The 27445-nt window shown below is 50.4% G+C and overlaps 1 protein-coding gene across 1 annotated transcript; it reads left to right on the forward strand.

Moving 5' to 3' along the window:
- The first annotated feature begins 11453 nt into the window (after positions 1-11453).
- On the forward strand, positions 11454-26917 carry ETHE1 (ETHE1 persulfide dioxygenase). The gene is made up of 7 exons (XM_056136438.1): positions 11454-11585; positions 11951-12095; positions 12191-12339; positions 22806-22935; positions 25944-26033; positions 26355-26471; positions 26713-26917. Exons 1-7 carry the CDS (start codon positions 11505-11507, stop codon positions 26763-26765), a joined length of 765 nt encoding a protein of 254 aa, XP_055992413.1. The 5' UTR covers positions 11454-11504; the 3' UTR covers positions 26766-26917.
- Positions 26918-27445: the final 528 nt, after the last annotated feature.

Raw genomic sequence — 27445 nt, forward strand, 5'->3', positions numbered from 1 at the left:
TCGCTTCCTGGGGCCAAGAACCTGCCACCACTGCCCCAGCAGCCATTGCTTTTCTCGGTGCAGCACAGCTCCCTACCCTGATCTGGGAGGTATTTGAGGGAAGTGCTCCTTGTTTGATTTTTCTCCTTCCTTTTGGGTGGTTGTTGCTTGGTTGTGGTGCCTGGACATGTGCTCAATGGAGTTCCCAAACTGCCGTGGGGCTTGGCAGAGTCACACACTTGGTTATGGCGCTCCAGAGAGGACTCGCGACGGGTCACAAATACTCCTCATGACATGAGAACAAGTTCATGATCGCATACTGGCAAGGCAGGTGCTGTACCACTGAGCTGTCTGAGGGTCCTCAGAAGGCATTTTCATCAACCCACCCAAATCTTGAACATCTTTTGGGGCTCCAGCAGGTTTAAGGAGGAAATAAGCTGGTGGTGTTTGAGCACCTTAGTCTTTTTCCTACCATGGCCCCCCAGCCTTGTGCTTCACCCCTATTGACACGATTTTCACCTGGGGACACACGGGGGGGGGGGTCATCTCTCCAGCACTGATAGAAGATCTGAATGGGTCGAGGCTCAGCATTCTCTTGTCTCTTCCCACACCTGTGTAGTGGTCACTCGCTTGCCGCATCCCTCGATCACTCTCCTGCTGGAGCCTGGCTGCTCCAGCGATTACGCACATGCCGGCTGCCTTAAAGCAACTGCAGTTTCTTCTTTCAGGCTATGTCCAGCTGACAAACCAAAGAGGAGGCAGGCTGTGTTCCTTCCAAAAGCTCGAGAAGAGACTCCACTTTTTTTTTTGTTATTTTTGTTTTTTGTGCCATATCCAGCTGTGCTCAGGGCTTATTCCTGGCTTTGTGCTTCAGGGATCACTCCTGATGGGTTGGGGGATCCTAGGGGCTGCCAGGGTTCAAATCTGCATCAGCTGTGTGCAAGGCAAAGGTCCTGCCTACTGCACTGTCACTCTGGCCCCAACTCAGCTTTTTGTTCTTGTCACAATTCCTCATTCCAGTCTCCCTTCCCAAATCACAGTCCATGGCATCCTTTCCATCTTTCATTCTGGGTTTTAGGCTACACCCTGCAGTGCTCGGAGAGTGGACACAGGTTGTAAAAGGCCTGTAATCAGTGGGGATGTGGTAAGGCAGGCATTGGGCTGCCGGTTTGCAGGGAAATGAAAAAATCTGGGCACAGTCAGGTGGACATCTGCACGGTACATGTTGGTGAGCTATCAGCTTGCGGAGGGGGGCGGTGGGTGGCAGAACTCGACTTTGGCCACGAGTAGGGACAGGCCTGCCAGTGGTGTTCTGGAGGTGGGCAACCAGCCTGCAGTACTGGTTATAAAGGCTTTTGGGCACTGTGGGCAGGTGCCACTATATATGAGTTGGGGTAAGAGAAGGCTGCGGGCAGGCAGGCAATGGATGGCAGGAGTGCCCTCCAGCGTGGAGGGGTCCAACAGGCCTTCTCATGGTGGGGCCACCTGGTATGTCAGACTCTGGAGCTGACTGGCTGGGCCTCTTTTATGGGGTCTGGTGGGGAGCTAGGGATCAGGAGGGCTGGTGGGTTCCAGGAAACACCTCTTGAAATTCAAGTATACTGAGATACCTTAAGTGTCAAACTGAGATTATCCACATGGCAAGCCCTCCCCATCCCACCCCAAGGGCTATGTTTCTGGAAGGACAAAGCTAGAGCTTCCCTAGAGATATTTACGTGTCTGTAATGTTTCTGTTTCCAGTGCCTATACAGCCGCAGGTAAACATCGAAAATCTGACATCTGTCCTGGCCCTCCTTTAATATTCTGAACTCCATACGTGATCACTGAGGGCCCTCCCAAAGCCAATTAAGATTACCCAAAACACCCATTTTGGGGGAAGCCCCAACTGGTTATCACCCTAGGCCTCGAAACTTTCATCCTGAGATTTCCCCCCAGAATGGTAGGGCCGCGGACACCCCACCTGGCACCAGCATCTCCCAGGTGCTAGAGCCCAAAGAGTCATGACCTGGGAGCAGCAAGGCTGGGGGATCATGGATCACCAGGATAGCAGCCAAATCCGGGGAGCGCGGTCAGGGGCAGGGTCAGTTAGTCTGGGTATTGCTGGAAGGCGGGGCCTGTGCGCTGTGCGGCTCCGGCTGTGTCCAGTCCTCACTGGGTTTGCTGGCCCTGAGCACCTTAGAGCTTGCAGCCCGAGCGACCTGGGTCCAAAGGGGAAGGAACCACCCTCCGTCTAGAACCGCCCGGGTGGAACCTAAGACGGGGTTCAAAACAAGGGGAGGGGTGGATCAAAACAAGAAGGGGGCCAAAGGCAAGTGCCTGGATACAGAATCTTCCCCGGGGGCCCGGACCTATGGCCCGCTGCGGTGCCCCCGGGGGCGGGGTTCCTTCTAGCCGCCTGGAAGTGCTGCAGAGTTGGTGTGGGAGCCGCTCGACCCAGCTCACTTTCCTTCCACGCGGGTCCTGTGCTGGCTTCAATATGAACGTGCAACTGGCCGGCAGGGGCTGCCGAAGTGGCGACGCACTGGAAAACTGTCTGTGCTCAAGGCAGGGGAGCCGAAGAGCTGGAGGAGAGTGCGGCGCTTCGCTGGGGGAAGCGGCCGGCACTCACCCCACCACCCCACCAGGCACCCGGCACTCACCCCACCACCCCACCAGGCACGAGCAGCAGCGAACGCGATGAAACTGAGCACCTCTGAGCCCGCGGCCTACGCGGGTTCTCCTGTCCACAACCCCTTTCTTCGAGAGTTCCACTGGGGACCCACGTGCTGCTTCACAGGCAGATTCTCGAGCTCACAGTAACTTCCACCCTTCTAGGAAACTCAACTCACGGAAAGTCGGACGGTTCCTTCGAGAGGCGGGGCGGGGGTCTGTGCTCGAGCCCAGTAAGAGGCACGTGATTTGCATGGCGCCCCGGGGTTCCTCTGCCATCGGCCGATTAGAGATTCTCAGCCTCCCCACCCTTCAGCCTCCCCTCTGCGTGCTGTGGTCCAGGGTGGGAGGGCAGAGGAGCCAGATGCTGAGGAGGTTTTTCTCCCCAGAGGCAGCCCCTGGTGCGTAGCAACCTTCCCCTGCCAGTGACGGTGCCCTTTCCCATCCCGCAGAAGAATGGGCATGAAGTGCCCATAAACCTCACCCGCATGGGTGGGTCTTCCAACATGAAATGCCCCAAGATCTCATCAGTTCTGGGAGCAGCGGGCGTTGTAAGGGCGGATATTTTTGGGACTTGATTGCCTGGGTAAACAAACTTGGAATCTTGGTGCTGCCACTCTCAGCTGGGTTACCTTGGGCGAGTTAACTTATGAGTCCGTGTTGGACTCATCCGTTAAACAGAGGGTTGTTCGGATAAGTCAGAACCACTGGGAAGTATTTAGAACAGGACCTCGCGTGTTCACAAGTATCATCAATATAGAGAGCTCAACCAGAGGAGCTCATGCAAGCCTGCAAAGCCTGGGTTCAAACCTCACAACAAGGTACCCCAAGCATTGCCAGTAACAGTCAAGGGAGACCCAGAAAAACAAAACATTATTGTTTTTAGGTTTTTGGGCCACACCTGGTTGTGCTCCGTGTTTGCTCCTGGGTCAGCCCTCAAGGGTCACTCCTGATGGTTCTTAGGGAAACATATGATGCGGTTCTGGGTTTGAGCTTGAGTTGGAAGCATGCACAGTGCCTTATCCACTGTACTCAATTTTGGGCCCACGGGTTAAAAAAAAAAAAAGTATGGTTTTTGGGCCACACCTGGCAGTGCACTCCTGTCTCTACACTCGGGGATCACTCTTGGCAGTCTTGGAGGATCATGTGGGGGCCAGGGATCTAACCTGGGTCAGCCACATTGAAGGCAAAAACCCTACTACTGTACTCTTTGGCCTCCCAGGGGTAACAACTTTAAAGAATTTTATTATTGTGTTTGAACCGTGGCACGCATTCTAGCCCTTTGAGCCATCTCTCCAGCAACACCCTCCCCCTTTAGTTATCTTACTGTTTGTTTCTTTTGTTTTGGGGCAACACCTGGTGGTGGCCAGGGATTACTCCTGGCTATGTGGTCAGGGATCACTCCTGGCAGGGATTGGGGGATCATATGTGGTGGCAGGGATTGAATCCAGGTTACTGTGTGCAAGGCATGTACCATACCCATTGTACTCTCTCTTCAGCCCTACCTTTGAGCTATTTTGAGGAAAATTCCAGATATTTCATTCTTAAATGCTTCAGATTGTGTCTACAAGACTTATATTTTTCCCATTGGGTTTTGGGCCAAAGCTGCTCAGGACTGACTGCTGGCTCTGTTCTCAATGGTTACTCCTGGTGGGGCCCTGGGAATCATATCTGACCTGCTGTATTATCACTCAGGCCTCAAGAAACTCTCTCTTAAACAACACTATCATCACTGAAGCTTTCAGAAGGTACAGTTCTTTTTTTTTTTTTTTATTGAATCACCATGAGATACACAGTTACAAAGTTGTTCATGATTGGGTTTCAGTCATACAATGTTCCAACACCAGAACACCTTCCCTTCACCACCACTAATATCCAGTTTTCCTCCCCACCCCCCTCGCCTGCCTCTATGGCAAGGACTACTCTCTCTCTCTCTCTCTCTCTCTCTCTCTCTCTCTCTCTCTCTCTCTCTCTCTCTTTCTCTCTCTCCCCTCCCCTCCTCCACCCACCCCCACCTCTTGGGCGTTATGGTTTGCAATACAGGTACTGACAGGTTATCATGTTTGTCCCTTCCTTTACCTCCTTTCCGCTTCAGTTCTTGACCAGAGTGATCATTTCCTACTATTGTCACGGTGGTCCCTTCTTTATCCTAACTTCTCTCCCCTCCCACCACTTGTGGCAGGCTTTATAGTTTCTTTCTCATGTTGTCCCCTACTTCATCAGAGTTCAGGCTTCCTCCAAGTAGCCCTATTTTCTTTTTCCCTCCACCCAATCTCAGTTAAATACTGAGATTGGGTGGAGGGAAAAAGGTATTGGGTATAGGAAAATCGAGAGAATAATAATTGACTATTCTTTGCATCAGTGATATAGTAGCTGGTGCTAGGTCCAGTCACAGCCAGTGTTTCAGTCCCAACCTACCACTCACAGAGGATTTTGCTTTTCTTCTCTATTTTTTTTAAATGTGAAGCAAGATAGTTTTTGTTGAACAAAATTTACTTAGACATGAGGGAAAGAAAAATACATGTTCAAGCAAGAACACAGGTTTTTCCAGATTGGAAAAAAAAAAGCAGAGATAAATGTTCATGAGAGCAGGCTTGAGAGCAAGTCTGGTTTTCTTTCTTAAAAAAAAAAAAGCGAGGGGGGAGGGACTGGGGCTGGAGTGCTAGTAGAGCGGGTAGGGCACTTGCCTTGCACATGGCTGAGCCAGGTTCCATCTCTGACACCCCAAAGGATCCCTCAAGTTCTGCCAGGAGTGATCCCTGAGTGTAGAGGCAGGAATAAGCCCTGAGCACTGCTTGGTGTGGTATCCCCCCAAATCGAGGGTCATTTAGGCCATACCTAATGGCATTCAGGGGCTACCTCTGGCTCCATGTTCAGGGAACCATGCATGGTGCTAGAGATCGATGGTAGGGATGGTGGTCAGGCACATGCAAAGCAAGCAAGCATCTTCTCTCTTTCTCTTGCAATCCCTTTATATTTTACTTGGTTTATTTGAGTCAGGCTCAAACAAAGGCCACCTGTTGTATTTGTTTGCTGAGACTCTTCCCTCCCCTTTTTATTGATTTCTTTTCTGAAAAAGTCTCCTAGTTGCTGGGCTGTAGAGATAGCAAGGCAGGTAGGGAGCTTGGCTTGCACACAGCAACCCACATGGTCCCCTGAACATCACTGGGTGTGACCCAAAAGCAAACAATAAATAAATCAAAGCCCTTGGTTGCTGCAAAGATTATGGGTTGACGATGGGGGTCGCTCACTGGTATGAGTCCATGACTTGCACATATGAGATCCTGGGTTCCAGCCCTTGCTGTGTCCCTTGGTTTGATCCCTGACATGATAACAAGCCCAAACTTTGGTGCCAGCAACAACACAAAATCCTCAAAAAAAAAGGAAAAATGGCATTGTTGGAAGTTGTTTTGTTTTGAATGTATGAGAAGCATTGTTTTAGGGAGACAGCTTAGTAGTCAGGGGTGCATGTTATGCATGTGTCAGACCTGAGTACAAACCCCGGTACTTCATGGCCCCCAATGTAGCCTGTGCCTGAGCTAGCAGCATATTGCCAGGCCCAACACTAAATCATGGGGTCTGAGTCACTGTCACTGTCCTTCCGTTGTTTATTGGGGATCTGAGTATCACTGGGAATGCCCCCAGACCCTCTGAGCACTGCCTGGTAGGGTTCCCTCCATCAAATTTAATAATAAGGAGCATTGCTTCTGCTTTAAGGTTGCTTGAATGCCCATTCAAGGAAGCTTGCTTACTCTAATTCATTAAAGCTTGTATTCCCATACCCAGGGACACCCAGGCCACATGACTCGGAGCCATGTTTCTGGATCCAGTGGTGCTGGTTTGAACAGACTTAGCAAGAGCCAGAACTGAGAACCCTAGCCAAGTTTTCTCCAGTTTCTCAAATAGCTCTAGAGAGCTGCTGGGGACTCGTTTCCTTTCTAGGATGCAAGGAGGTAAAAGGTTGGCATCAGTTGGGGGTGGAGGCAGCTCCCAAGCTGTGGGTCCGGGAGCCACTCCCAGGATACTCAATCAGCCAGGCTGGATTGTCCAGTGCTTAGGCCCAACAGTGCTGGGGACCACTGGGCCAGTCTGGTGGTGCTTGGATGGGGTGGGTAGGGGGCATACAGTGCTGGGAATTTGACATGTACCTGGAGCATGCAAGGTATGTACTCCAGAATATATGAGCCATCTCTCTGTAGCCTGACAGCACATGGTTAAAAGGAAGTATTTATCACCCCCCCCTTTTTTTTGGGGGGGGGGGAGGTTGTATTTGTGGTAATTAGGCTATACCAGGTGATGCTTAGGACTTACTCCTGGTTCTGCATTTAGGAACTACTTCTGACAGGGCTCAGGAAACCAAATAGGGTGCCAGAAATTGAACTCAGGTTGGCTGCATGCAAGACAAGAACCCTACCTGCTGTACTATCTTGTTGGCTATTAATCCTAAGCGTTTCAGTGAAATGCTCCTTTTCCTTCCCCCAGAGAAGCTTATAGTGCTCTTATGAGCACCCCTAATCCCTGAATTTATCTTTTTTTCTTTTTGGGTTACACCCAGCGATGCTCAGGGGTTACTCCTGGCTCATGCACTCAGGAATTACTCCTGGCAGTGCTCATGGGACCATATGGGATGCTGGGAATTGAACCTGGGTCGGCCACATGCAAGGCAAATGCCCTACCCACTGTGCTATTGCTCCAGCCCCCCTAATTTATCTTTCATTTCATTTCATTTCATCATCCTGTTATTCATTGATTGCCTCGAGCAGGCCCCAGTAACGTCTCTTTCATCCTAACCCTGAGATTATATTCAAGGCTCTTTAGGAGAATGAGACCCATCATTGTTACTGGTATTTGGCATATTTGGCACGCCACGGGGAGTTTGCCAGACTTTGCCCTGTGGGCAGGCTACATTCAATAGCCTGCAAGTTTGTCCAAAGTAGGAATGAGATGATAATATGTCATAAAAGATGTCCTGATAAGATGTCGCGTGGCCGCGAATGCGGCTGCGCGGTTTCGGGAGCTGGATTTTATAGTCTTACCCACCACCTGGCCCCCTGGCGCCGTGTAATCCCATCAACGGCCAAGACTCAGAGACTATAAAATTTATCTTTAACCTTTCCTTTATGTTATTCATAATTTCCTAAGTCCTGGTTATTTATAAGTCAAACTTCTGGTGATTCTGGACTTTGCATTTGAAGTATATTACTTGCTTTTCTATTTCCTCTATAGCTTTTTCATATTTTACTATAGAGTAGTGTTCTTTGTTTAAACACAGAAAGATCATTAATACTGTGCTCTTAATATTTGGGAGTTGATTGAATCTGAAATATATTTACTCCTGGGCATCTGTCACAATCACTTGACTCTGGCTACAGTTGCTGTGGTTCCTAACACAGCCCACAAAGGGAGGTCCCACTGTGGGACTGGGATGGGCCCGGGGCAAGCAGCAGAGCTACTCCGGCATCAAAATGGAAAGTCTAGAAAGCATAAAAGCAGGGTCTTGATGCAAGACATTATAGTTTAAGAGACAGGACCTCCATGGGGAAAGACAAGCTGAAGTGGACTGAAGGCTTAGTCTGGGATTTACGGTAGAAGCCTTGCTTACCCTCCAGCTCAGAGAACTAAGTTTTAGAATCTTTGTCTCTTACTGCCTTTATCCAAATAACTGCAAGTGTAGTAAGAAGTAAACCGAATTGTTTAATATGTACAACTATAGGGAAAGAGAGACAGCAATATAGATGTCGCTGGGAGACTGAGTGTCTTCTAGAGTTAATTCACAAAGAGAATTGCCTCCACCAAAACGTTTTACCTCTGTAAATGATCAATCACACCTACATCCCATCCTGTAACTTGAAAACCCTCGGATGTGCTATAAGTATGCTAACAGCTCTTGTATTAAATGGACCATTTTGACCATCAGTCGATGGTTCCCCATCTTTTTGTTCCTATGTTAGGGAGGCAGGGAGATGGCTTTTGGCCACTGCAGCCCCACACTTTTTGAACTTACACTATCTCTCTGCCCCCAGAAGTGCTTACTCTTATCTTTGCTCTACAGAAGTGGACAATGAGGAAGAGAGGGAAGGTCACTTACCCAGAGCCATACAGCCAGGATGTGGCAGAACCAGGAGTGACAGCTACAAGATTGACATTAATGCTTTGCTCAGGCTCAGAGATGGTGATGATGGGAAAGTGCCCCAGACTGGAGAGATTCTCAGGGCCCAGCGCTGAAATGTGAGACTATGGCAAGAGGAGGAGAGCACCGAGAATGTTGATGGGAGGATTGGCTGCTTCCACCAAGAGCCTGCTCTGAGCCAGGTGCTCCTCATGGGGGCGGAGGGGGGGCGGGGAGAGGAGAACTTCCTGCATCTTCACAATCAGGAAGGAATTCTAGTTTCTCCCACCCCATCTGAAAGTAGGACATTCCAGTTTGTGGCTAATTTTTTTTCTGGGGGGGAGCGGGGAGGGTCTTGAGACTCCCTTATATTCATTTATATGTAAAAATTGAGTATTCTAAATCCCACAAACCCACCAAACAGGATGGTGATGGTCTGCTTTCATGGGGGCGGGGGCAGGGAAGGGGAAACGGGACACCTGTGATTTCAACCAGCCAAGACCACAAGAAAAATTCTGAACCGGGGAAGGGCCACTTGGTAGGGAAAGGGAATTCCCAGGTTTCTGAGTCAGGTCTTCTCACCTCCCACCCATATACCCCAGAGCGGGTGTGTGTTCCTTCAAGGAAGGAAAATGGCCTTAAAGTCCTGCAGAATCTGTGGGAGTTGGGGTACAGCTCAGCAGTACAGTACTTGCCTTTCATACATGCTTGATAACTCCTATGACAACGAAAAGGGGGGAGAGAGAGAAAGAGAGAGAGAGAGAGAGAGAGAGAGAGGTTTTGGAAAGGGATTTCCAGATGCGGAGTTCTTAGACAGACAGACAGAGATATCTTTAGGAAAGAGACCTCAGAATTCTTATATGGGGGACCTTGCCATACAGAGTACATCAGGAAGGACTGGAGAGATGCCACACAGGTTGTAGGCAAAAACTGGTCTAGTGTCAAGGGATTAAGAAAGAGCCAGGCCTGAGAATACCCTCCATGGTTTGTCAGGCAAAGTCCAGAGTTAAGGTGGACTGAAGTTGCCAGGAAACCAAGCCTCTTCTCTCCCTGTCTGCACCTGCCTAGGACATCACTGGCTTGTTTGTTTTGTTTTGGGGGCACACTGGGTGGTGCTCAAGACTAACTTTTGGATTTGTGTATGCTGGGCACCATATGTCATGCTGGGAATGAACTTCGATCAGCCATGTGCAGGGCAAGCACTCTCCCTGCTGTATGATCCTGTACTATTGCTCTGACCCCAGGATGTTACTTTTTCTTTGTGACAGTGACTTAGATCCTCTAGACAAGAAGTATGTTCTATTTTCACTATTGAGGTGATTTCCTTCAGCAGATTTTGAAGCAGTTTATCACCAGATACCAGTGTCTCAAGTCTAAGTCTTTGGTGTAAATGAGCAAAAACTATTTGGGAGGGACTCATATCTCTAAAGAAGCCAAATGAACCCCCCGACCCCATCCTGAAAGAGAATGCAAAATTTTTATTGTAAAATTATCTCTGGGGATCTGAGAGATAGTATAGGAGTTAAGACTTGCTTTGATTTCAGTCCAAGCCCCCACTTTTATTCCCTTTTATGTGGATAAGAACCACAAGTGACCCCTCAGCACAGAACTGAATGTAAGCTCTGAGCACCAAAAGATGTGGCCCCAAAACCCAACCTTTACAAACCCTTTCCTCAAATTACCTTTGAGAACCATAGAGATAACACAGTGGGTAAAGCTCTTTTGCCTTGTTTGTGGCCAGCCCAAGTTTGATTCCTGGCACCCTATATGTTTCCTTGAGCCCTGTCAGGAGTGATCCCTTGAGTGCAGAGCCAGGAATAAGCCCTGAACAAAGCTGGGTGTGACCCGAAAACCTAAATCAACTTTGACGGCCCAGAGATAGTATAGCAGTTGGGATGTAACCTGGGTTCAGATTCACAATGGCCTCCTGACCATGGCTGGGTGGCCCTGGCACTATGGTGGTGGTGAGGTCCCCTTCACCATAGGGTCCTCAAAACACCACATCCTTATGCCCTTGTGTTGAAGCTTGAGCTTCGTTAGCTGGTAATCTGTAGATACTGGTATTCTTGGACTGGTATCCCTGGGCTCAGGGCACCCTGAGCACCACTTGGGAGCACTCCCACAACAGAATAAAAGATAAACTTGATTTTTTTTGTTTATTTGTTGTTTTTAGGCTACATCTGTCTTTGCTCATGGCTCTGATCACTCTTGGCAGGATTAGGGGACTGTATTGGGTGCAAGGGATCCAATCCAGGTCAACCACGTGCAAGGCAAGCTTTACCCACTGTACTATCTTTCTACGCCCCTTCCCCCAATAAAACGCCGATAAACATGAAGGAGATGTGATGTTCTGAGAATCTATCCCTGGCGCCAAAACAGCCCCAGTAAGCCTGTGGGGACCCTCGCAGTAAGGAGTGCTTGAGGGTTCCCAGGCGCTCATGACCTTGAACCAAACACCACTGTCTGACAAGGATGATCCCACCACCTGTTTTTCCTAGAACGTTGCTCGGAACTATGAGCGGGATGGATTTCCACTTTTTTCCCAGCACGTGCCGAGAATGGAATCCGCGGATTTTAGCGCTTGGGTGCAGCCCCACGGCCTCGACCCCGCGGCCGAGGGCTCTTTAAGGGAGGCCCCGCCCCCGCCGCACCCCGCCCCGGCCCGCCCCGGCCCGCCCCGCCCCGCCCCTCCGGGTCCGCGCGGGCGCAGCAGGCTGCCAGCAGCGGCCGCTCGAGCTCGGCTTGCTAACCCCGGGCCGCGGGCGCGATGGCGGGTTCCGCGCTGAAGGTCGCGGGGCGGTGGCTCAGCCAGCGCAGCGGGCCGGGTGCGCCCCTTCTCCTCCGGCAGGTGCGAAGTAGCGGGAGCGGGAAGCGGGGTGACCGGGCACTGGGAGGCGGCAGGGAGCGGAACTCCCGGGTCCTCTGAACGAGCACGGACGCGCGGGGCTTCCGCAAAGGGACTTGGAAGTGGACTCTTGGGTCCTTGAAAGCGGGGAGATCTGGGCGCACCCCGGGTTTGGAGCTGGACTCCTTTACAGAAGGGGTGCCGGGAGCCCCGATTTGGGGATATCAGGAAGTTGGGACCCCCTTGGTCCTGCTGGAGGGAGATGCTGGGGAAAGGAGGAGCGGGAACTTCTGCTTCTGGATCCCCCGCGGGGAATGTCTGGCTCGGGTGTGTGTGGGCGTCTCACCTGCCCCCCACCCCCGGCTCAGCTGTTCGAGCCCACGAGCTGCACCTACACGTACCTGCTGGGCGACCGCGAGTCCCGCGAAGCCGTGCTCATCGACCCGGTTCTGGAGACGGCGCCGCGGGACGCGCAGCTGGTCAAGGAGCTGGGGCTGCGGCTGCTGTTTGCGGGTGAGTGCGGGGGGCGCCCCGCGCCGGGTGGGGGCTGGCTGTGACCCTCCCCCCCTCCTCACCAGCGCACTCGGCCCGCCTCTTTTCCCCCGCAGTGAACACGCACTGCCATGCCGACCACATCACCGGCTCGGGGGTGCTGCGCTCGCTGCTGCCCGGCTGCAAATCGGTCATCTCCCGGCTCAGCGGGGCCCAGGCCGACATGCACATCGAGGACGGCGACGCCATCCGCTTCGGGCGCTTCGTGAGTGGAGTCCGGGGGCTGGGGGGTCTGTGGGGGGACCGCTTCCCGCCCCGCCTGAGTTCCGGGATTGGGAAGGGACTTCGGGCCTGGCTGCTGATTAAAAATGGGAGGGGCGCCGGGCCCAGATACCTGGGCGGGTGTGTGTGACCAAGGTCAAGCCCCATAAATCAACAGTGTTTCGAGGTTCCTGAAGCTTTGGGGTTTGCGCCTCCAGGAATTCCCGGGGTGGGACCGAGATTCTTGGTTGTAAGTTGGAGCGTCACCGCACAAGGGGCATAAGGATTGGCATTTGTCAGCTGGTGCCCGCCATAAGGAAGGGCCGGGAGTGTGGGGATGCGGGGGCTCTCGCAGCTACTCGCTCCAGGAACCTCTTGCTTTTCTGAGCCCCAGGCTGGTTGTTGCCTCACTTGCCAGAATGGCCAGAACGTTCCTACCGCCTCTTTGCAACAGTAGCAATCGGCAGGGTTTCCCCACCAAGTGGCAATATAGGGGTTGCGGTGGGGTGGGGACCTCTGACAGGATTTAAAAAAAAAAACAAAACTCCAGAGCTAAAGGTGTAGAGAGTTGGGTAAACTTTGGACACAGAATGTCAGGTGCCTGGTGAGCACTGGGTCTCCAGGTTCCAGGTTGGAGCCTTTTTTTTTTTTTTTTTTTTGCTAATTGGAGTTCCATTCATCTGAGTCAGGGAGTCAGGACAAGGAGCAAAAACCAAGGGCTATGTGTGTGTGTGTGTGTGTGTGTGTGTGTGTGTGTGTGTGTTGTGTCTCCCCAGGGATTAGCCTCAGTGGTTAAGGGTTTATATCTTAAGCCTTTTCTGAAAGCAGGTTGAAGAGACCACGGGCATTGTGCCTTTGTGTGCCGTGTGAATAGAAGCAGGTGCTGGTTTGGGCTTCCAGGATGGAGCACGCTCTGGGGCAGTAGAGATGCTGGGGATTGGGTGACCTGAGCCATTGTAAAGCATGGAGGGCATTTGCCTTGCATGTCACTAACCCGGGTTCAATCCCTGGCGTCCCATATGATTCCTGAGCACAGAGCCAGGAGTAATTCCTGAGTATCACCAGGTGTGACCTAAAAATCCTGAAAAAAAAAAAACAGGAATGCATGTCAAAGGAGCTCTTTATTAAACTATTAAATAGTATGAGTGATGTTTACAATATGTGGAGATTGAAAGAGTCGAAGGAGTAGAGGAGATATGGTCTGGTTTTTGTTTTTCTTTTTCTTTTGAATCTGGGAATACGCCACACATTTTTGTTGTTGTTGTCATTCTAATAGTGCAGGAGCTGGAACTCAGAGTCTCAGACATGCAAGGCAAGTGTTCCACTGTGAGCTGCAGCCTTCCACAGCTCCCCAAATGTTCCCTATAGGGCAAGAGAGAGGACAGGGTTAAGATACTTGTCTGCATGCAGCTAACTCTGGTTTGATCCCCAGCACCACACAGGGTTCCCTTTAGCACTGCCAGCAGTGACCCCTGAGCAGAGAGCCAGGAGCCAGAGAGCCAGCAATGCCCCTGAGCATTGCTGAATGAGTCTTAATCTCCTCTCCCCAAATTTAACATATAAATATCCAAATCAATGGCTAAAACATTCCTAGATCCCCCTGCCAAATAACCTGCCAAATTATATCAGATAGAAAGCTTGTAGGATCCCAGGGAAGGTGCAACACATAGCACAGAAAGCAGTATATATTTTGAAACAGCTTTCTGATAGAATTCATGAAGTCATCTGTTTCAGGTGAGATGTACAATTCAGTGGCATGGACTCTGTTCACACTTTACCTTTTGGGGCACATGATACATTTCCACTTGAATTTCAGTTTTAGAAAATACCTTCTGGGGCTGGGGCAGGTACGGCATTTGCCTTGCATGCGGCCAACCCGACTTTGATCCCTGGCATCCCATATTGCATCACCAGGACGAATTCCCAAGTGCAGAGCCAGAAATAACCCCTGAACCTTGTTGGGTGTGACCCAAAAAAACAAATCAAAACAAAAAAGAAAATACCTTCTTCCCTCCAAGAAGCCCTCCACCTCTTTGCTGTCATGCCAGTGAGCCCCACCCCCCTTTGTCTTCTCCAGTTTTGGGCCAACACTCAACTATGTCCCCTCTCTATATATTTGCGTTTTTTTTTGGGTGGGGTGTTATTTTGTTTTAGGGGCACACCTGGGGATGCTCAGGGGTTACTCCTGGCTTTGCCCTCAGGAATCACTTCTGGTGGTGTTCAGGGAGCCAGATGGGGTGCCGAGCATCCAACCCTGGTCAGCTTCGTGCAAGGCAAGCTCCATACCACTGTACTCCCTCTCCGGCCACTATATTTCCTTATTGTGGACATCTCTTTCCTAGAGACAGAATCGCACTGAAGGAGATCCTTAGGTAACAGGCTGTGCTCTCACTGTGCGCCCAAGTTGTAACCTGGCTTTTGTTTGTTTCCTTTGCATTGCCAAGTCACACTCCAGGGAATGCGCATGCGTTCACACACACACACAATTTTGTCTGGCTGTATGTTATGTTTTCTTTTCCCATGAATATAGACCTAGGAGAGGAGAGGCCAGAGCCTATGAAACCTACGTTGAGCAGCTGCCAGGCTGTTTTCTCTCATGGGAAGCATTCTCTTGCCCTTGGTTGCTTCCTCCATCTCCTTGCCAATACTGTCATTCCTTTTGTTTATGAAGAAATATGGTGCATTGATGAAGCAATGTATGCAGGGTTTTTTTTTTTGGAGGGTCACACCCGGCGATTCTCAGGGGTTATTCCTAGCTCTGCACTCAGGAATTACTCTTGGCTGTGCTCAGGGGACTATATGGAATGACCATACGGAATGCCGGGAATCGAACCAGGGTCAGCCGCATGCAAGGCAAACACCCTACCCCTAACTGCTGTGCTGTCATTCCAGCCCCCCCCTCTTTTTTTTTAAATGTGTGCAGTTTTTACCCACGTGCAGAGTTCAATAGCCGCTGTGGAATGTCCATCTCCCTGATGCTTCCTTGTCCCTCCCTTTGACTATTAACCGCCTGTCACAGACCTTCTTTTTTTGTTTAATTGTTGACCTTACTGGTATCTATTTAACCATGTTGCTAACCCACATTTAACCATGCATGACTATTACTCTCTCCTGCTGGTTTTGTAGCTTCTTCATTTAACTGGATACTTTCTGTAATTGTTTCCTTCTCATTGGTATCTTTGTAATTATTTTAAAAGGTACATTCCTGAAGGATTGAAAATCCTTGGGGACAGAGCTATCTAAGAGCAGGTAGGGCACTTGCTTTGTACAGGGCCAGCCTGGGTTTGATCCCTGACACCACATCTGCATTCCCAAACCCACCTAGGCACAGAACCAGGAGTCAACCCTGAGCACTGGTGTGTGTGACCAAACCAAAAAGAATTGTGAATTCTTAAACCTGCAATACAGAATCCCAATTAGAATTCTTTGGAAGGTGAACATTTAAGATAAGTCATTAAAAGGGACTGGAGCTATAGTACAGTGGGGAGGGCATTTGCCTTGCACGTGGTCAACCCAGGTTTGATCCCAGCATCCCAGAAGGTTCCCCAGGTACCACCAGGAGTAATTTCTGAATGCAAAACCTGGAGTCAGCCCTAAGCATTACTGGGTGTGATGCGCTGCGGCCCCCCGGACCCCCCCGCAAAAAAAAAGTCAATAAATGTCTCACATCTAGGGAAACACTAGGAATTAGGAGGAAATTGGCAAACTTTTTCTAGAATTGATTGTTTTGTTGACTTTAAGATCTTGAGCGCAGAGCCAGGAGTAACCCCTGAGCATGCAAAGTGTGACCCCCAAACAAAACAAAACCAAAAAAAGAATAGTTGTGCTCCAGTTAAACCTGCTTTTCTAAAATTTAAATTTTATATAATTTTCGGAAGTCATCACAGGTCATTCCCCCCTGCCCACCCTTTAGGTTTTGGGACCACAAATCCAGGGGTCAAAAAGCAACACCTCGATCCCTGTACTAGCTCTCCGGCCCCGTGACAGATGATTTGGACTTTGATTTTTCATTTCAATGGAGCAGTTTAAAAACCACTCTTAGGCCTCAAGTCTTCCAGAGGTGACAGGCTTCGTTTTTCTGCCCGTGGTGGTAGAGCAGTTTATTGTTCTTCCTTTCTCCTTTTAATTTTTTGGGGCCACACCTGGCAGTGCTCTCGGCCAGAGATCAAACCTGGGCCTCTTGCGTGCAAAGCCTGCGTGCCGCCCACTGAGCCGCCTCCCCAGGCCAGCCTCTCTCCCTTCGCTGGCTGGTTGTAGTTAACCACAGCTCAGCCCAGAGTGAGTCACCAGGAGGCCTTTACCCTCCATTCCTACTGACTGACCCTTTTGAACAGGGTCTGTCTCCCTGCAGTGGAAACTATCAAATTATTTCAGATCCCAACCCTTATTTCTCACCAAAATCCAAATGGTTTTATTACAGGAATTTTTTTACTTTTTTTCCCCTTGTTTGTATTTGTTTGTTTTTTCCCTTCATTATTTATTTGGTTTTTATAGAGCTCACTCAGCAGCTATTCCTGGCTCAGTGCTCAGGAGTGATCCCTGGTGGTGCTCGGGGGTCACTACATGGTGCTGGGACTGTAACTACGGGTTGCTGCACGCAAGGTGTCTCTGGCTTGGAGTCAGTATCTTTTATTTCATCCTTTTTTTTCTCCTGTTGGGGCCTCTCCGGTGGTACTGGGGTATGGGCTGGCAGTTCTGGGGGTTCCCAGGCCCATCCCTGTGCGGTACCTGCATTCAGCCTGGTCCATACCTAGTGATGTATGTGGTGCTCAGGATTTATTCCTGGCTCTGTGCTCAAGGATCACCCCTCATGTTGCTCAGGGAACCATATGTGGTGTTGGGGAGTCAAAGTCGGCTTGGTCACAAGCAAGGCAAATGCCTTCACCCTTGGACTCTCAGGCTCCACAATCTGTATTTGTTTGGGGTTCACACCCAGCTGTGCTCAGGGCATATTCCTCAGGGATCACTCCTGGCAGGCTTGGGGGACCATACAAAGTGCCAGGGATCCAACCCAGGTTGGCCCCATGCAAGGTGAGCGCCCTCCCCGCTGCACCATCTCTCCGGCCTGAGAAATGGTATATTTTAAAAGCTCATAGGCAATCCTGATGTGGCTCACATCAGTGCTTCCTCTGTTTGCAATAAAAGATTTGAGTTGGGGTGGGGGGGCTGGGGCGGTGGCTCAGTGTGCTGGGCGCAATTTTTCTGCAGAAGGAGAGGGTTTCCTGGCCGTGATCCCCTGGCACTGCATGGTCCCCCGAGCACTGCAGGGAGCAGCCCCCGAACATTGCTGGGTGTGGTCCATAAAATGAACAAAAACATTGACTATGGAATAAGTTCCCTCTCTTACCCCCAACGTTATGAAATTGTTCAGGAGTACAGGAGAGTTGAAATAAGTGTACATCAATACACCACCACCCAGCCGTCATGCCAGCTTATATTTAGACATATTTTCAAGTTGTAGAAAGGAATGCAGTATCCTCTAAACAGAATGAATAATTTGAATTTTGTTTTCTTCATGAAAGAAAGATTCAGAATATTTGACTACAATGGAAAATGACTGTTTTGTTTTGTTTTATTTGGGGCCCACCCAGTGATGCCCGGGGCTTACTCCTGGCTCTGCTCTCAGGGATCGCTTTTTTTTTTAAACTTTTTGGGTCACACCTTGTGATGCTCAGAGGTTACTCCTGGCTCTGCACTCAGGAATTACTTCTGGTGGTACTCGGGGGGAGGGGGGTGTCATATGGGATGCTGGGAATTGAACCCGCGTTGGCCGTATGCAAGGGAAATGCCCTACCTGCTGTGCTGTAACTCTAGCCCCTCAGGAATCACTTTAAAAAATTTTTTTTAGGATAGAAGAAACAGAGATAGAGAGAACAGAGAGAGAGAGGGAGAGAAAGAGAGAGAGAGAGAGAGAAAGAAAGAGAAAGAGAAAGAGTGAGAGAGAGTGAGAGAGAGATCTGAGAAGAAAAAGGTAGGGTGGAGTTGATGGGGGGAAACTGGGGACATTGGTGCCGGGAAATGTACACTGGTGGAGGGATGGGTGTGGAACACTGTATGACTGAAACCTTATCTTATCTAGCTTTATAAAGGTCTATCTCACAGTGATGCTATAAACTTTTTTAATTTTTAATTTTTTTATTGAATCACAGTGAGATACACAGTTACAAAGTTGTTCATGATTGGGTTTCATTCATTTAACATTGCAACACCCATCCTTTCATTAGTGTTCATTTCCCATCACTGTTATCCCCAGTTTTTTTTTTTTTTTACTTTTTTATTGAATCACTGTAAGATAGACCTTTACAAAGCTGTTCATGATTGGATTTCAGTCATACAGTATTCCAACACCCATCCTTCCACCAGTGTAATTTTCCAGCACCAGTGTCCTTAGGGACCCTCCCTCCCATCACCTTCCACCCCCCCCCTGCCTACCTCTTTGGCAGTTGCTTTTCTTCTCTCTCTTCTCTCTCTTTCTCTCTCTCTCTTTCTTTGGGCACTGTGGTTTGCAGTATTGATAGTGAAAGGTTATCAAGAGAATCAGGTCTTGTCACGTGATCATTGACCCTCAGATCTTATGCGGTATGATCATTCCCAGCTATTATTGTCATACTGGTCTCTTCTCTATCTTACCTACCCTCAGCCCCACAAACACTTGTGGTTAGTTCCAACCATTGACCAGCACTCCTAACCCTTGTTTCTTTTCTGGCCATGGATATTAGTCTTCTAATATATATATATGTATATATATACATATATACATATATACACACACATATGTATATATATTATATCCCACAAATGAATGCAGTCATGCTATATCTTTCCCTCTCCTTCTGACTCATTTTACTCAGCATGGTATTCTTCATGTTTATCCATTTATAGGCAAATTTCATGACTTTTTTTTCTCTAACAGCTGTACAGTATTCCATTGTGCAGATGTGCCATAGTTTCTTTATCTATTCGTCTGTTCTTGGGCACTCTGGTTGTTTCCAGATTCTGGCTGTGGAATATTCCCAGTTTTCAGGCATCACTTTTGGTGGTGCTCTGGGGACTATATATGGTGCTGGGGATTAAACCCTTGTCAACCATGCGCAAGGCAAATGCTTTACTCACTATCACTCTGGCCCCAGAAAATGGCGTTTTGAGTGTTAGGGTTTCTTTTTTAACATTGTTGTTGGTTTTTGGACCATATCTTGTGATGATTAGAGGAAAACTCCTGGTGTGGTGCTCAGGATTCACTCCTTGGTGGTATTTGGGGGCCCATATGGGCCACTGGGGATTCGAACTGGGGTTGGCCACATGGGAGACAAGCACCTTTACCTTTGTGCTACCTTGCTAGCTTCCCATTCTGAGTTTTTGAGTATAAAGGACTGGAAATATATACATGGAGACAGCTTAAAAGAGTGTATGCTCTGGGCTCACTTTCTGGCTGTTGCTCTTCCCAGTAATAGCTCCTGTATCACTGAATATGGAACCCAAACCAACAAAATTAAAGAGCTAGAAACTCTAGAGTATGTGTGAATACTGAAGCCAGAGAATCAACCTGCAGGCACCAAATGGAAAAGAAACTGAGAACTTCTGGCCACCAGGGGGCAGTGTGGGCCGTGGGAACTGCCCATGGAAAGAGCTAGGAATGGAACCTGCAGTATGAGCGCGCACCAGGCTATACCGGTCAGGTCAGGCCTGCTGGTCTGAGGGAGACCAGATGCGGTGCCCGGGATTGAACCAACGTAGCCGCATGCCGGGCAGACACCTTTATACCTGGGCTAGCTCTCCAGCCCTCAGTGAGCACCATTTTTATGGTGGAGATTTCTGCCTGGTGTTTATTTCACCATTCTAATGGGGAACAGTTTTGTCTTCTTGCTGTCTCGACCCTGACTTCCAGAGCTTGTCTTGAACCATGCACCTTATTCTGCTTGTACCTGATTGTGTCCTTGTGGTGTCATTTAAAAACTACAATTCGCCAGGCCAGAAAGATAGTACAAGCGAGGAGGGTGTTTGCTTTGCAGGTGGCCGACTGAGTTCGATCCCTGGCATCCCTCGCAATCCCCTGAGCACTGCCGGGAGTAATTCCTGAGTGTAGACTCGGGAGTAAGCCCTGAACATTGCTGGGTGTGGCCCCCAAAAACCAAAATATATGTGTATATTATATAAATCTATATATGGGTTGGAGTGATAGCACAGTGGGTAGGGCATTTGCCTTGCAAGCGGCCAACATGGCCGACCCAAGTTCCATTCCTCCACCCCTCTTGGAGAGCCCGAGAGTATCTCGCCTGCACGGCAAAGCCTGGCAAGCTACCCATGACGTATTCGATATGCCAAACACAGTAACAATTGTCACAATGGAGGCGTTACTGGGCCCGCTCGAGCAAATTGATGAACAACAGGAGGACAGTGACAGTACATATGTATATAATTTGGAGGGCTGGAGAGATAGTACTTGTATGCAGCCAACCTGGGTTTGATCCCCGGCATCCCACATGGCTCCCTGAATCCCACCCGGAGTAACTTGAGCACTACTAGTCTAAAAACTAAAATAACAATAATAAACTAAAGTAATAATATATAATGTAATTTTAATATATATGTAAATATATATATATATATATATATATATATTTGGGTTTTGGATCTCTGAGCTCCATCAGATGTGCCCCCCCCCAAAAAAATAAAGTAAAATAAATGTCTGTCAGATTGCCCAGATTGCCCAGTCTCCTTGCACCTCTCCCTGCTTCCCTTCACCCATTGGATGTGTGTGGTTGATGAGGGGCCCCTGCGTGGCCATCTTTGACCAGGGTCTTCAGGGCGGGGTCTTGTCAGATGTGTGTGTCCTGAATTAGTTGTGTTGTGTTTGGGGTCATGCCAGTGGGGCTACTGTTGTTGGGTTTCACTGCCTGTGTCCCTGCTTGGGTTTCACTGCCAGTGTCCCTCGGTGACCTGTGCAGTGCCAGAGTCGAACCTGGCCCTCCTGTGTACAGAGCACGTTCTTAGCTCCTTACTGTGGGCTTCTTAATGGTGTGATTACTTGTTAACTGTGAAAACAGCAGGATAATGAAGGACAAGCCCAAAGGGAGAAAAAATCTTTAGAGTTCATGAATGAATAGAAAAAATGTTAGATTGAAGGAATAAGGGTTTATTGACATTCCCTGGGGTTCAGCTGTGCAACCTTGTAAGGCAGCTCATAAATATGCTTCATTCTGTGCGTCACTGAAGGCCTAGTTTTCATTCTTCCCCAGATAATTAGGAATACATTTTTAAAAAGATGAGGCAGTATAAATTGCTTGTAACATGCTTCTTGCATTAACTAGATGAAACTTTTCCTCAGGTCATTAAATATTTGTGTTTAGCATCATCCTGTGTGTCTGTGCGTGCATGCAGAGATTCTCTCTCTCTCTCTCTCTCTCTCAGTTCACTTTTGACTCTGCACTCAGGGTACTATATGGGATGGGATGCCAGGGATCAAAGCTGAGTCGGCTTTGTGTGTCTGTGTTAGAGCTTGCTTCCCCAGTTGACTAACAAGCCACTTTACAGAGTTGGGGTTCTAGAAGGCTCTATGAATGAGTTCTTGTGCTCTGTGTGCAGAAGGCTAGGGACCAAGCCTCTCGAGCAGGGAGCTACTCCTGGCACTGTTCGGTTTGACTAAAAGCAAAACTAAAAAAAAAAATAAGGAACTTTTTGTTTGTTTGCATTATACCTAACAGTAATCGGGTCCCCTTTTGGTGGTGATGGTGGTGTGTGTGGTGGGGAATGGAGTTTGGGCCTCCCCCCACGCGAAACTTGCACCCCAGACCTCTGCATCACCTCCCCGACCCTTCCCTTTCAGTACTGTTTCGGGGGATGTAGCGGTGGTACCAGGGTTAAGGCACTCTCCCTGAGTGTGGCCCATCCCAGTTCAGCCTCTGGCTCTTCACAGGGTTCCTGGAGCACCCCTGGGTGTGGCCCTGAAGTAAAGTAACAGACAGAGAAACTCGCGTTTCTGCTTTTGCTCACACATTTTTTCCCATTCAGAGCACTGGTCTTGCCTTCCTGCTGCGTGGGTCAGGCTCTCCTTTGTGCTGCTCACTTCTCTTCCTTTCTTTTTTTTTTTTGCTTTTTGGGTCACACCCAGTGATGCACAGGGGTTACTCCTGGCTCATGCACTCAGAATTACTCCTGGCGGTGCTCGGGGGGACCATATGGGCTGCTGGGAATCGAACCTGGGTTGGCTGCGTGCAAGACAAATGCCCTACTTGCTATGCTATCGCTCCAGCCCCAGTTCTTTTCCTTTCTGGGGCACCATCTAAGCCTGTGGTTTCCTGGCCTTGAGGCCATGTGGGGTTGGTGTGAGGTCTGATGTGAGGTCTGGTGTGAGGTTGGGGCCTGGGCCAGCCCTGGGTGGGGAGGGAGCTCCCTGGGGGGCTTCTCGGGGAGCGGACCCTTCCCTCTGATTTCTTGGTAACTGGTGACCCTCTTTCCTTCCGTCCCCACCAGGTGTTGGAGACCCGTGCCAGCCCTGGCCACACCCCGGGCTGTGTCACCTTCGTGCTGAATGACCACAGTATGGCCTTCACTGGAGACGCCCTGCTCATCCGCGGGTGTGGCCGAACCGACTTCCAACAAGGTTGGCCCCCCACCCCCAGCCCCTGGGAGAGCTGAGAGTTGGGGTTCAGGTGTCAGGGCAAGGATGAATGAATGAATGAATGAATGAATATCAGGCTTTTTAAAAAATTTTTAAATGGGGGTGTTGGGCCATAGCCTGCAGTGCTGGGAACTGTTCTGGGGTCACTCCTGGGGGTGTGGGGGATTACCCTGTGCCATGTCTGGGATGGGACTGCCGTTGTACAGGTCAGGCAAGTGCCCCCCTCCCCTTCCCCCCAGCCCAGGCTCTTTTTGGCCTTGAGTATTTTCTTCTAGCTTAGCTGGAGTGTGGGGATTCAGAGGAAGAGGGGTATTATCTCTTGGAGGCCCATTAGACTCGGGCACGCCTGTGGATCCAAAAACCGGGAAACAAAACACCCTGGATCTCAGCGTTTCCAGGCCTCGGGGAACTTGATCTCACCCCAGTTCTGAGTCAGGACGCTGGATCAGCTGTTGCTTCTGAGGCTCTTGCGAGGTGGCGTTCAAGCCCCTGGGCCCAACTCCAACCTCCAGAGGCTTGATCAGGGTAGGGGAGCCACTTCCGGGGCATCCTTTGAGGCTGGAGTGCAGGGCCTGGTCATCAGCAGTAGGTCCAGTGATCACCACATGGCTGCTGGAGGCATTCCGCCATGTATTTTGCTTTTGGGTTTAAAAAAAAATTTGTGTGTGTGTGTGTGTGTGTGTGTGTGTGTGTGTGTGTTTTGGGGGTGTTTCCAGGGCTACACTCCACGGTGTGTGGGAGTGTGGATCGAGCTGAGTGCCCTGTGCATGTCCGGCCACCCTCGTCCTCTGAGCAGCTCCCAACCCATCCACTCAGTGGATTCTCCAAGAGCAGATGGGCAGGTGGACAGACATTGAAGAAACATGGATGTGGGGCTGGAGTCATAGCACAGTGGGGAGGGCATTTGCCTTGCACACGGCCGACCTGGGCTCAATTCCCAGCATCCCAGAGGGTTCCCTGAGCACTGCTAGGAGTGATCCCTGAGTACAGAGCCAGGAATAACCCCTGAGCATAGCTGGGTATGACCCCAAAACAAAAAAGAAACTTACATTGCCAGTGAGGGTAGTGAAAGGACCTTACCCTTGGAAAACACCCTCTGAGCCTGAAAGCATTTGTTTAAAAAAATGAGGTGGTGTCAGGGCTGGAGAGAGAGCACAGAAGCTAAATCCTTGGCACCACGTGCTTCCTGGAGCACAGAGCCAGGAGTAGCCCCTGAGCACTGCCAGGTAGGAACCCCTCCCCCCACCCCCATGACCTAGTGTCAGGAATTAAACTGTCATTTCTGCAATATCCTATTTATTTTATTTTGGGCCACTCCCAGTGGTACACGGGGTTCCCCTAGCCTGTGCTTAGGGCCTGTTCCTGATGATGCTCAGGGGACAATGCAGTGCTGGGGATCAAACGTGGGGCTCCCATATGTGATGCTGGTGGCCCTTTAAGGCGTCTCCCTGGCCCTGTGTCTGTTTTATTAGACGCGAGTCTCTTGGTCTGGACCACCTCCGTCCAAGTGAAGAGAGACCAAGTGTCAGCTTTCGAAGAGAAGAATATCAAAGATTCTGTGGACACCTGTTATTAAAAAGGCCCCTAATGGAGGGTTTGGCTGCTGGTGGTGTTGCGAGAGAGCCGAGGGAGGAATGCGGACTTGGAGGCGGGAGATGAGCTGCTCCAGGCCAGTTAGATGGGGTGATTCTGTTGCTAAGAGATTGTTAGATTCAGTGGTTTGATTGCTAGGGCGCGGTTTATGTGCGTGTGTGCGTGTGTGTGTGTGTGTGTGTGTGTGTGTGTGTGTGTGGTGGGGGGGTGATGGCATGACATTGGGGTCTGACTGTTGAGGGCTGTGAGATCCAGGGGGGCTGCAAGATCCAGGGGTTCAAGCAGACAGGGTGTTTAGTTTCAGAGTCTTAGGGGTGAAGGGCTGGGAAAGTGGCTCAGAACCAGAGCGCCTACCTCCCTTGCATGCATTCCAGGTATCACCCCTACCCTAACTGTGACCCTCATACCCCTATACAACCTCAGGATTCTGTGGGCGTGCATTGGGGATGACACTGGCGGGCAAGGCCCCTGGGGGAGAGGAAGAGCCAGGGCCTTGCTGGCTGGGGCCAGCCCCTCCTCAGGCCGCCTGGAGCTTCCTCTTTCTAGCCTCCTTTATCTCTCCATCTACTCTGTATTTTTCTCTCTGCGGCTCCTAATCACCACCACCCCTCCCTCCATTTCCCTGCACAGCTGGGAAACTGAGAGACTTAGGCCCAAATGAGAGGTGGAAGAATTTTCCCCAGAGCTTTGCTCCTACCCCAGATTCCTGGTGGGACCCCAGTGGCCTCCTCCTCCCTCTGCTTCCTGGCTTCCTTTTCTTATCTCCTCATGCTTACCTCCTCATTTTTTATTGAAGAAGCTGAAGGGCTGGGGTGAGAAAGGAGTAGAGGGGTGCGGGCAAAAGGGGGGCACCTCTCCCCAGCCCCTCCCCTCTTAAGTGCAATTTCTAATGGCCAGGAGCTGCTGGCAGAACCTGTGTCAGCTGGGGGGCGGGGGGAGGAATCTGGACCCCACAGCGCATGTTAGCCGGAACAGTGACGTCTGGAAGGAAGAAAACGGTGGGAAGGAATTGAGGGACTGACCCTTGAACCCACTGGAAACCCAGAAATCCTGAGAGCACTTTGTAGTTGGGAAACTAGAGTTTTGGCCTGGAGGGCCTCCTCCCTTGGACCCAGGAGTCTCTCCTCAATTCCCCCCACCCCCCTTCCAAGTGCCTGAGGGTCTCATCCCAACCCAGTACTCCCTGCCCCTTCGTACCTTGTATGTGCTGTTCCACCGGCCCAGAATGCCCTTCCCTGCCCGTTCACTCCACAAGCATGCTGGTGGGAAACCAGGAGAGGGCTCACTGCCCTCATGGATTCTCCCACTCATTTCCCAAGGGGAGACACTAGGGGCCACTCTTGTGCTTCTTCATCACTGACCACTGACCGCTGACCTATTCCTTCTTCCCTCCACAGGCTGTGCTAAGACCTTGTACCACTCAGTCCACGAAAAGATCTTCACGCTTCCAGGAGATTGTCTGGTCTACCCTGCTCATGACTACCACGGTGAGGGCTGCCTGGAGGAGGTGTGGGACTCCGATAACCATCTAATGGAGGAGCAGCACGTGGCTGTGTGGGGCGTGTACAGTTCCCAAAGATCAAATGCTTCAGTGTCCTGGCTGTGCATGTAGAAACTAGGAGTCCTACAATTAGGGACGGTTTCCTGGATTTCCTTGGAGGGAGCTGTGGGCAACTACATTTCCCAGAGTGCCCTGTCCTGCAGCCTTGGGAACTTGGGATATCGTTATTCCTGTGGCCTCCCGGGAAATGTAGTTCTGGGATCCACAGGCACCTGACCAGCTGACTAGCCTTTCCCTTTGCCCCTAGGGCTCACAGTGTCCACTGTGGAGGAGGAGCGGACTCTGAACCCTCGGCTCACACTCAGCTGCGAGGAGTTTATCAAGGTCATGAATAACCTGAACTTGCCTAAGCCTCGGCAGATAGGTGAGTGCCTGGATGCCTGGGTCCCAGGGAGGAGGGGTGAGGAGGAGCCTCAAGGCCTGAAGTCCTGGGTCTGGGGGAGGAGGGATTGGAGATGCACCCCTGGGTCTGAGGGAGGAGACACTCCAGGCCAAAACTCTAGTTTCCCAAATACGAAGTGCTCTCAGGATTTCTGGGTTTCCAGTGGGGTCCTAGGGCTCTGCCCAGGTCCCTCAATTCCTTCCCACCATTTTCTTCCTTTCAGACGTCGCTGTTCCAGCTAATATGCGCTGTGGGGTCCAGAGTCCCCCCAGCTGATGCAGGCTCTGCCAGCAGCTCCTGGCCATTAGGAATTGCACTTAAGAGGGGCTGGGGAGAGGTTCCCCCCTTGTTGCCCGCACCCCTCTACTCCTTTCTCACCCAAGCCCTTCAGCTTCTTCAATAAAAAATCTTTTTGAATTTGCTCTAAACTTGTCTGTTTCCTGGGAAACCCCAGGGTCTACACTGCAGTGCGGGGTGGGGTGGGTCCAGGGCACTCAAAGCAGGACAGTTTCTTACTCACAAGATCAGAAGCCCCCGGGGCGTGGGCTGCGGCTACTCAGCCTCTGATGAGAACACCCACGCTTCACTCCCCAGCCTCAGTTTCCTCCTCCTCGGGACAATGGAAATCATAACAGAGTGTTGTGACCATCTGCTTCATCCCCAGAGATGCAGTGGGGGTGTGGTGTGTCCCCACCTGCCAGCAGGCTTCCTATCAGCCCATTATTGTCACTATCATTGGAAGCATCTTCCAGCCACTTCCTGCCTGCGAGTGAGTTTCTCTGGATTTTGCAGAGAATGAATCTGGCATCAGCATTAACTGCCCACATACAGTGGGGGCACCCAGGTTCCCCTTAGCCTCAGTTTCCCCCCACTCTTTTTTTCCCCTTTTTTGGGCCCGGGGTTACTCCAGGCTCTTCACTCAGGAATTACTTCTGGTGGTGCACAGGGGACCACAT

Source organism: Sorex fumeus, unplaced genomic scaffold (genome assembly GCF_029834395.1).
Source record: "Sorex fumeus unplaced genomic scaffold, SorFum_2.1 ptg000122l, whole genome shotgun sequence".
In the NCBI taxonomy this organism is placed as follows: domain Eukaryota; kingdom Metazoa; phylum Chordata; class Mammalia; order Eulipotyphla; family Soricidae; genus Sorex; species Sorex fumeus.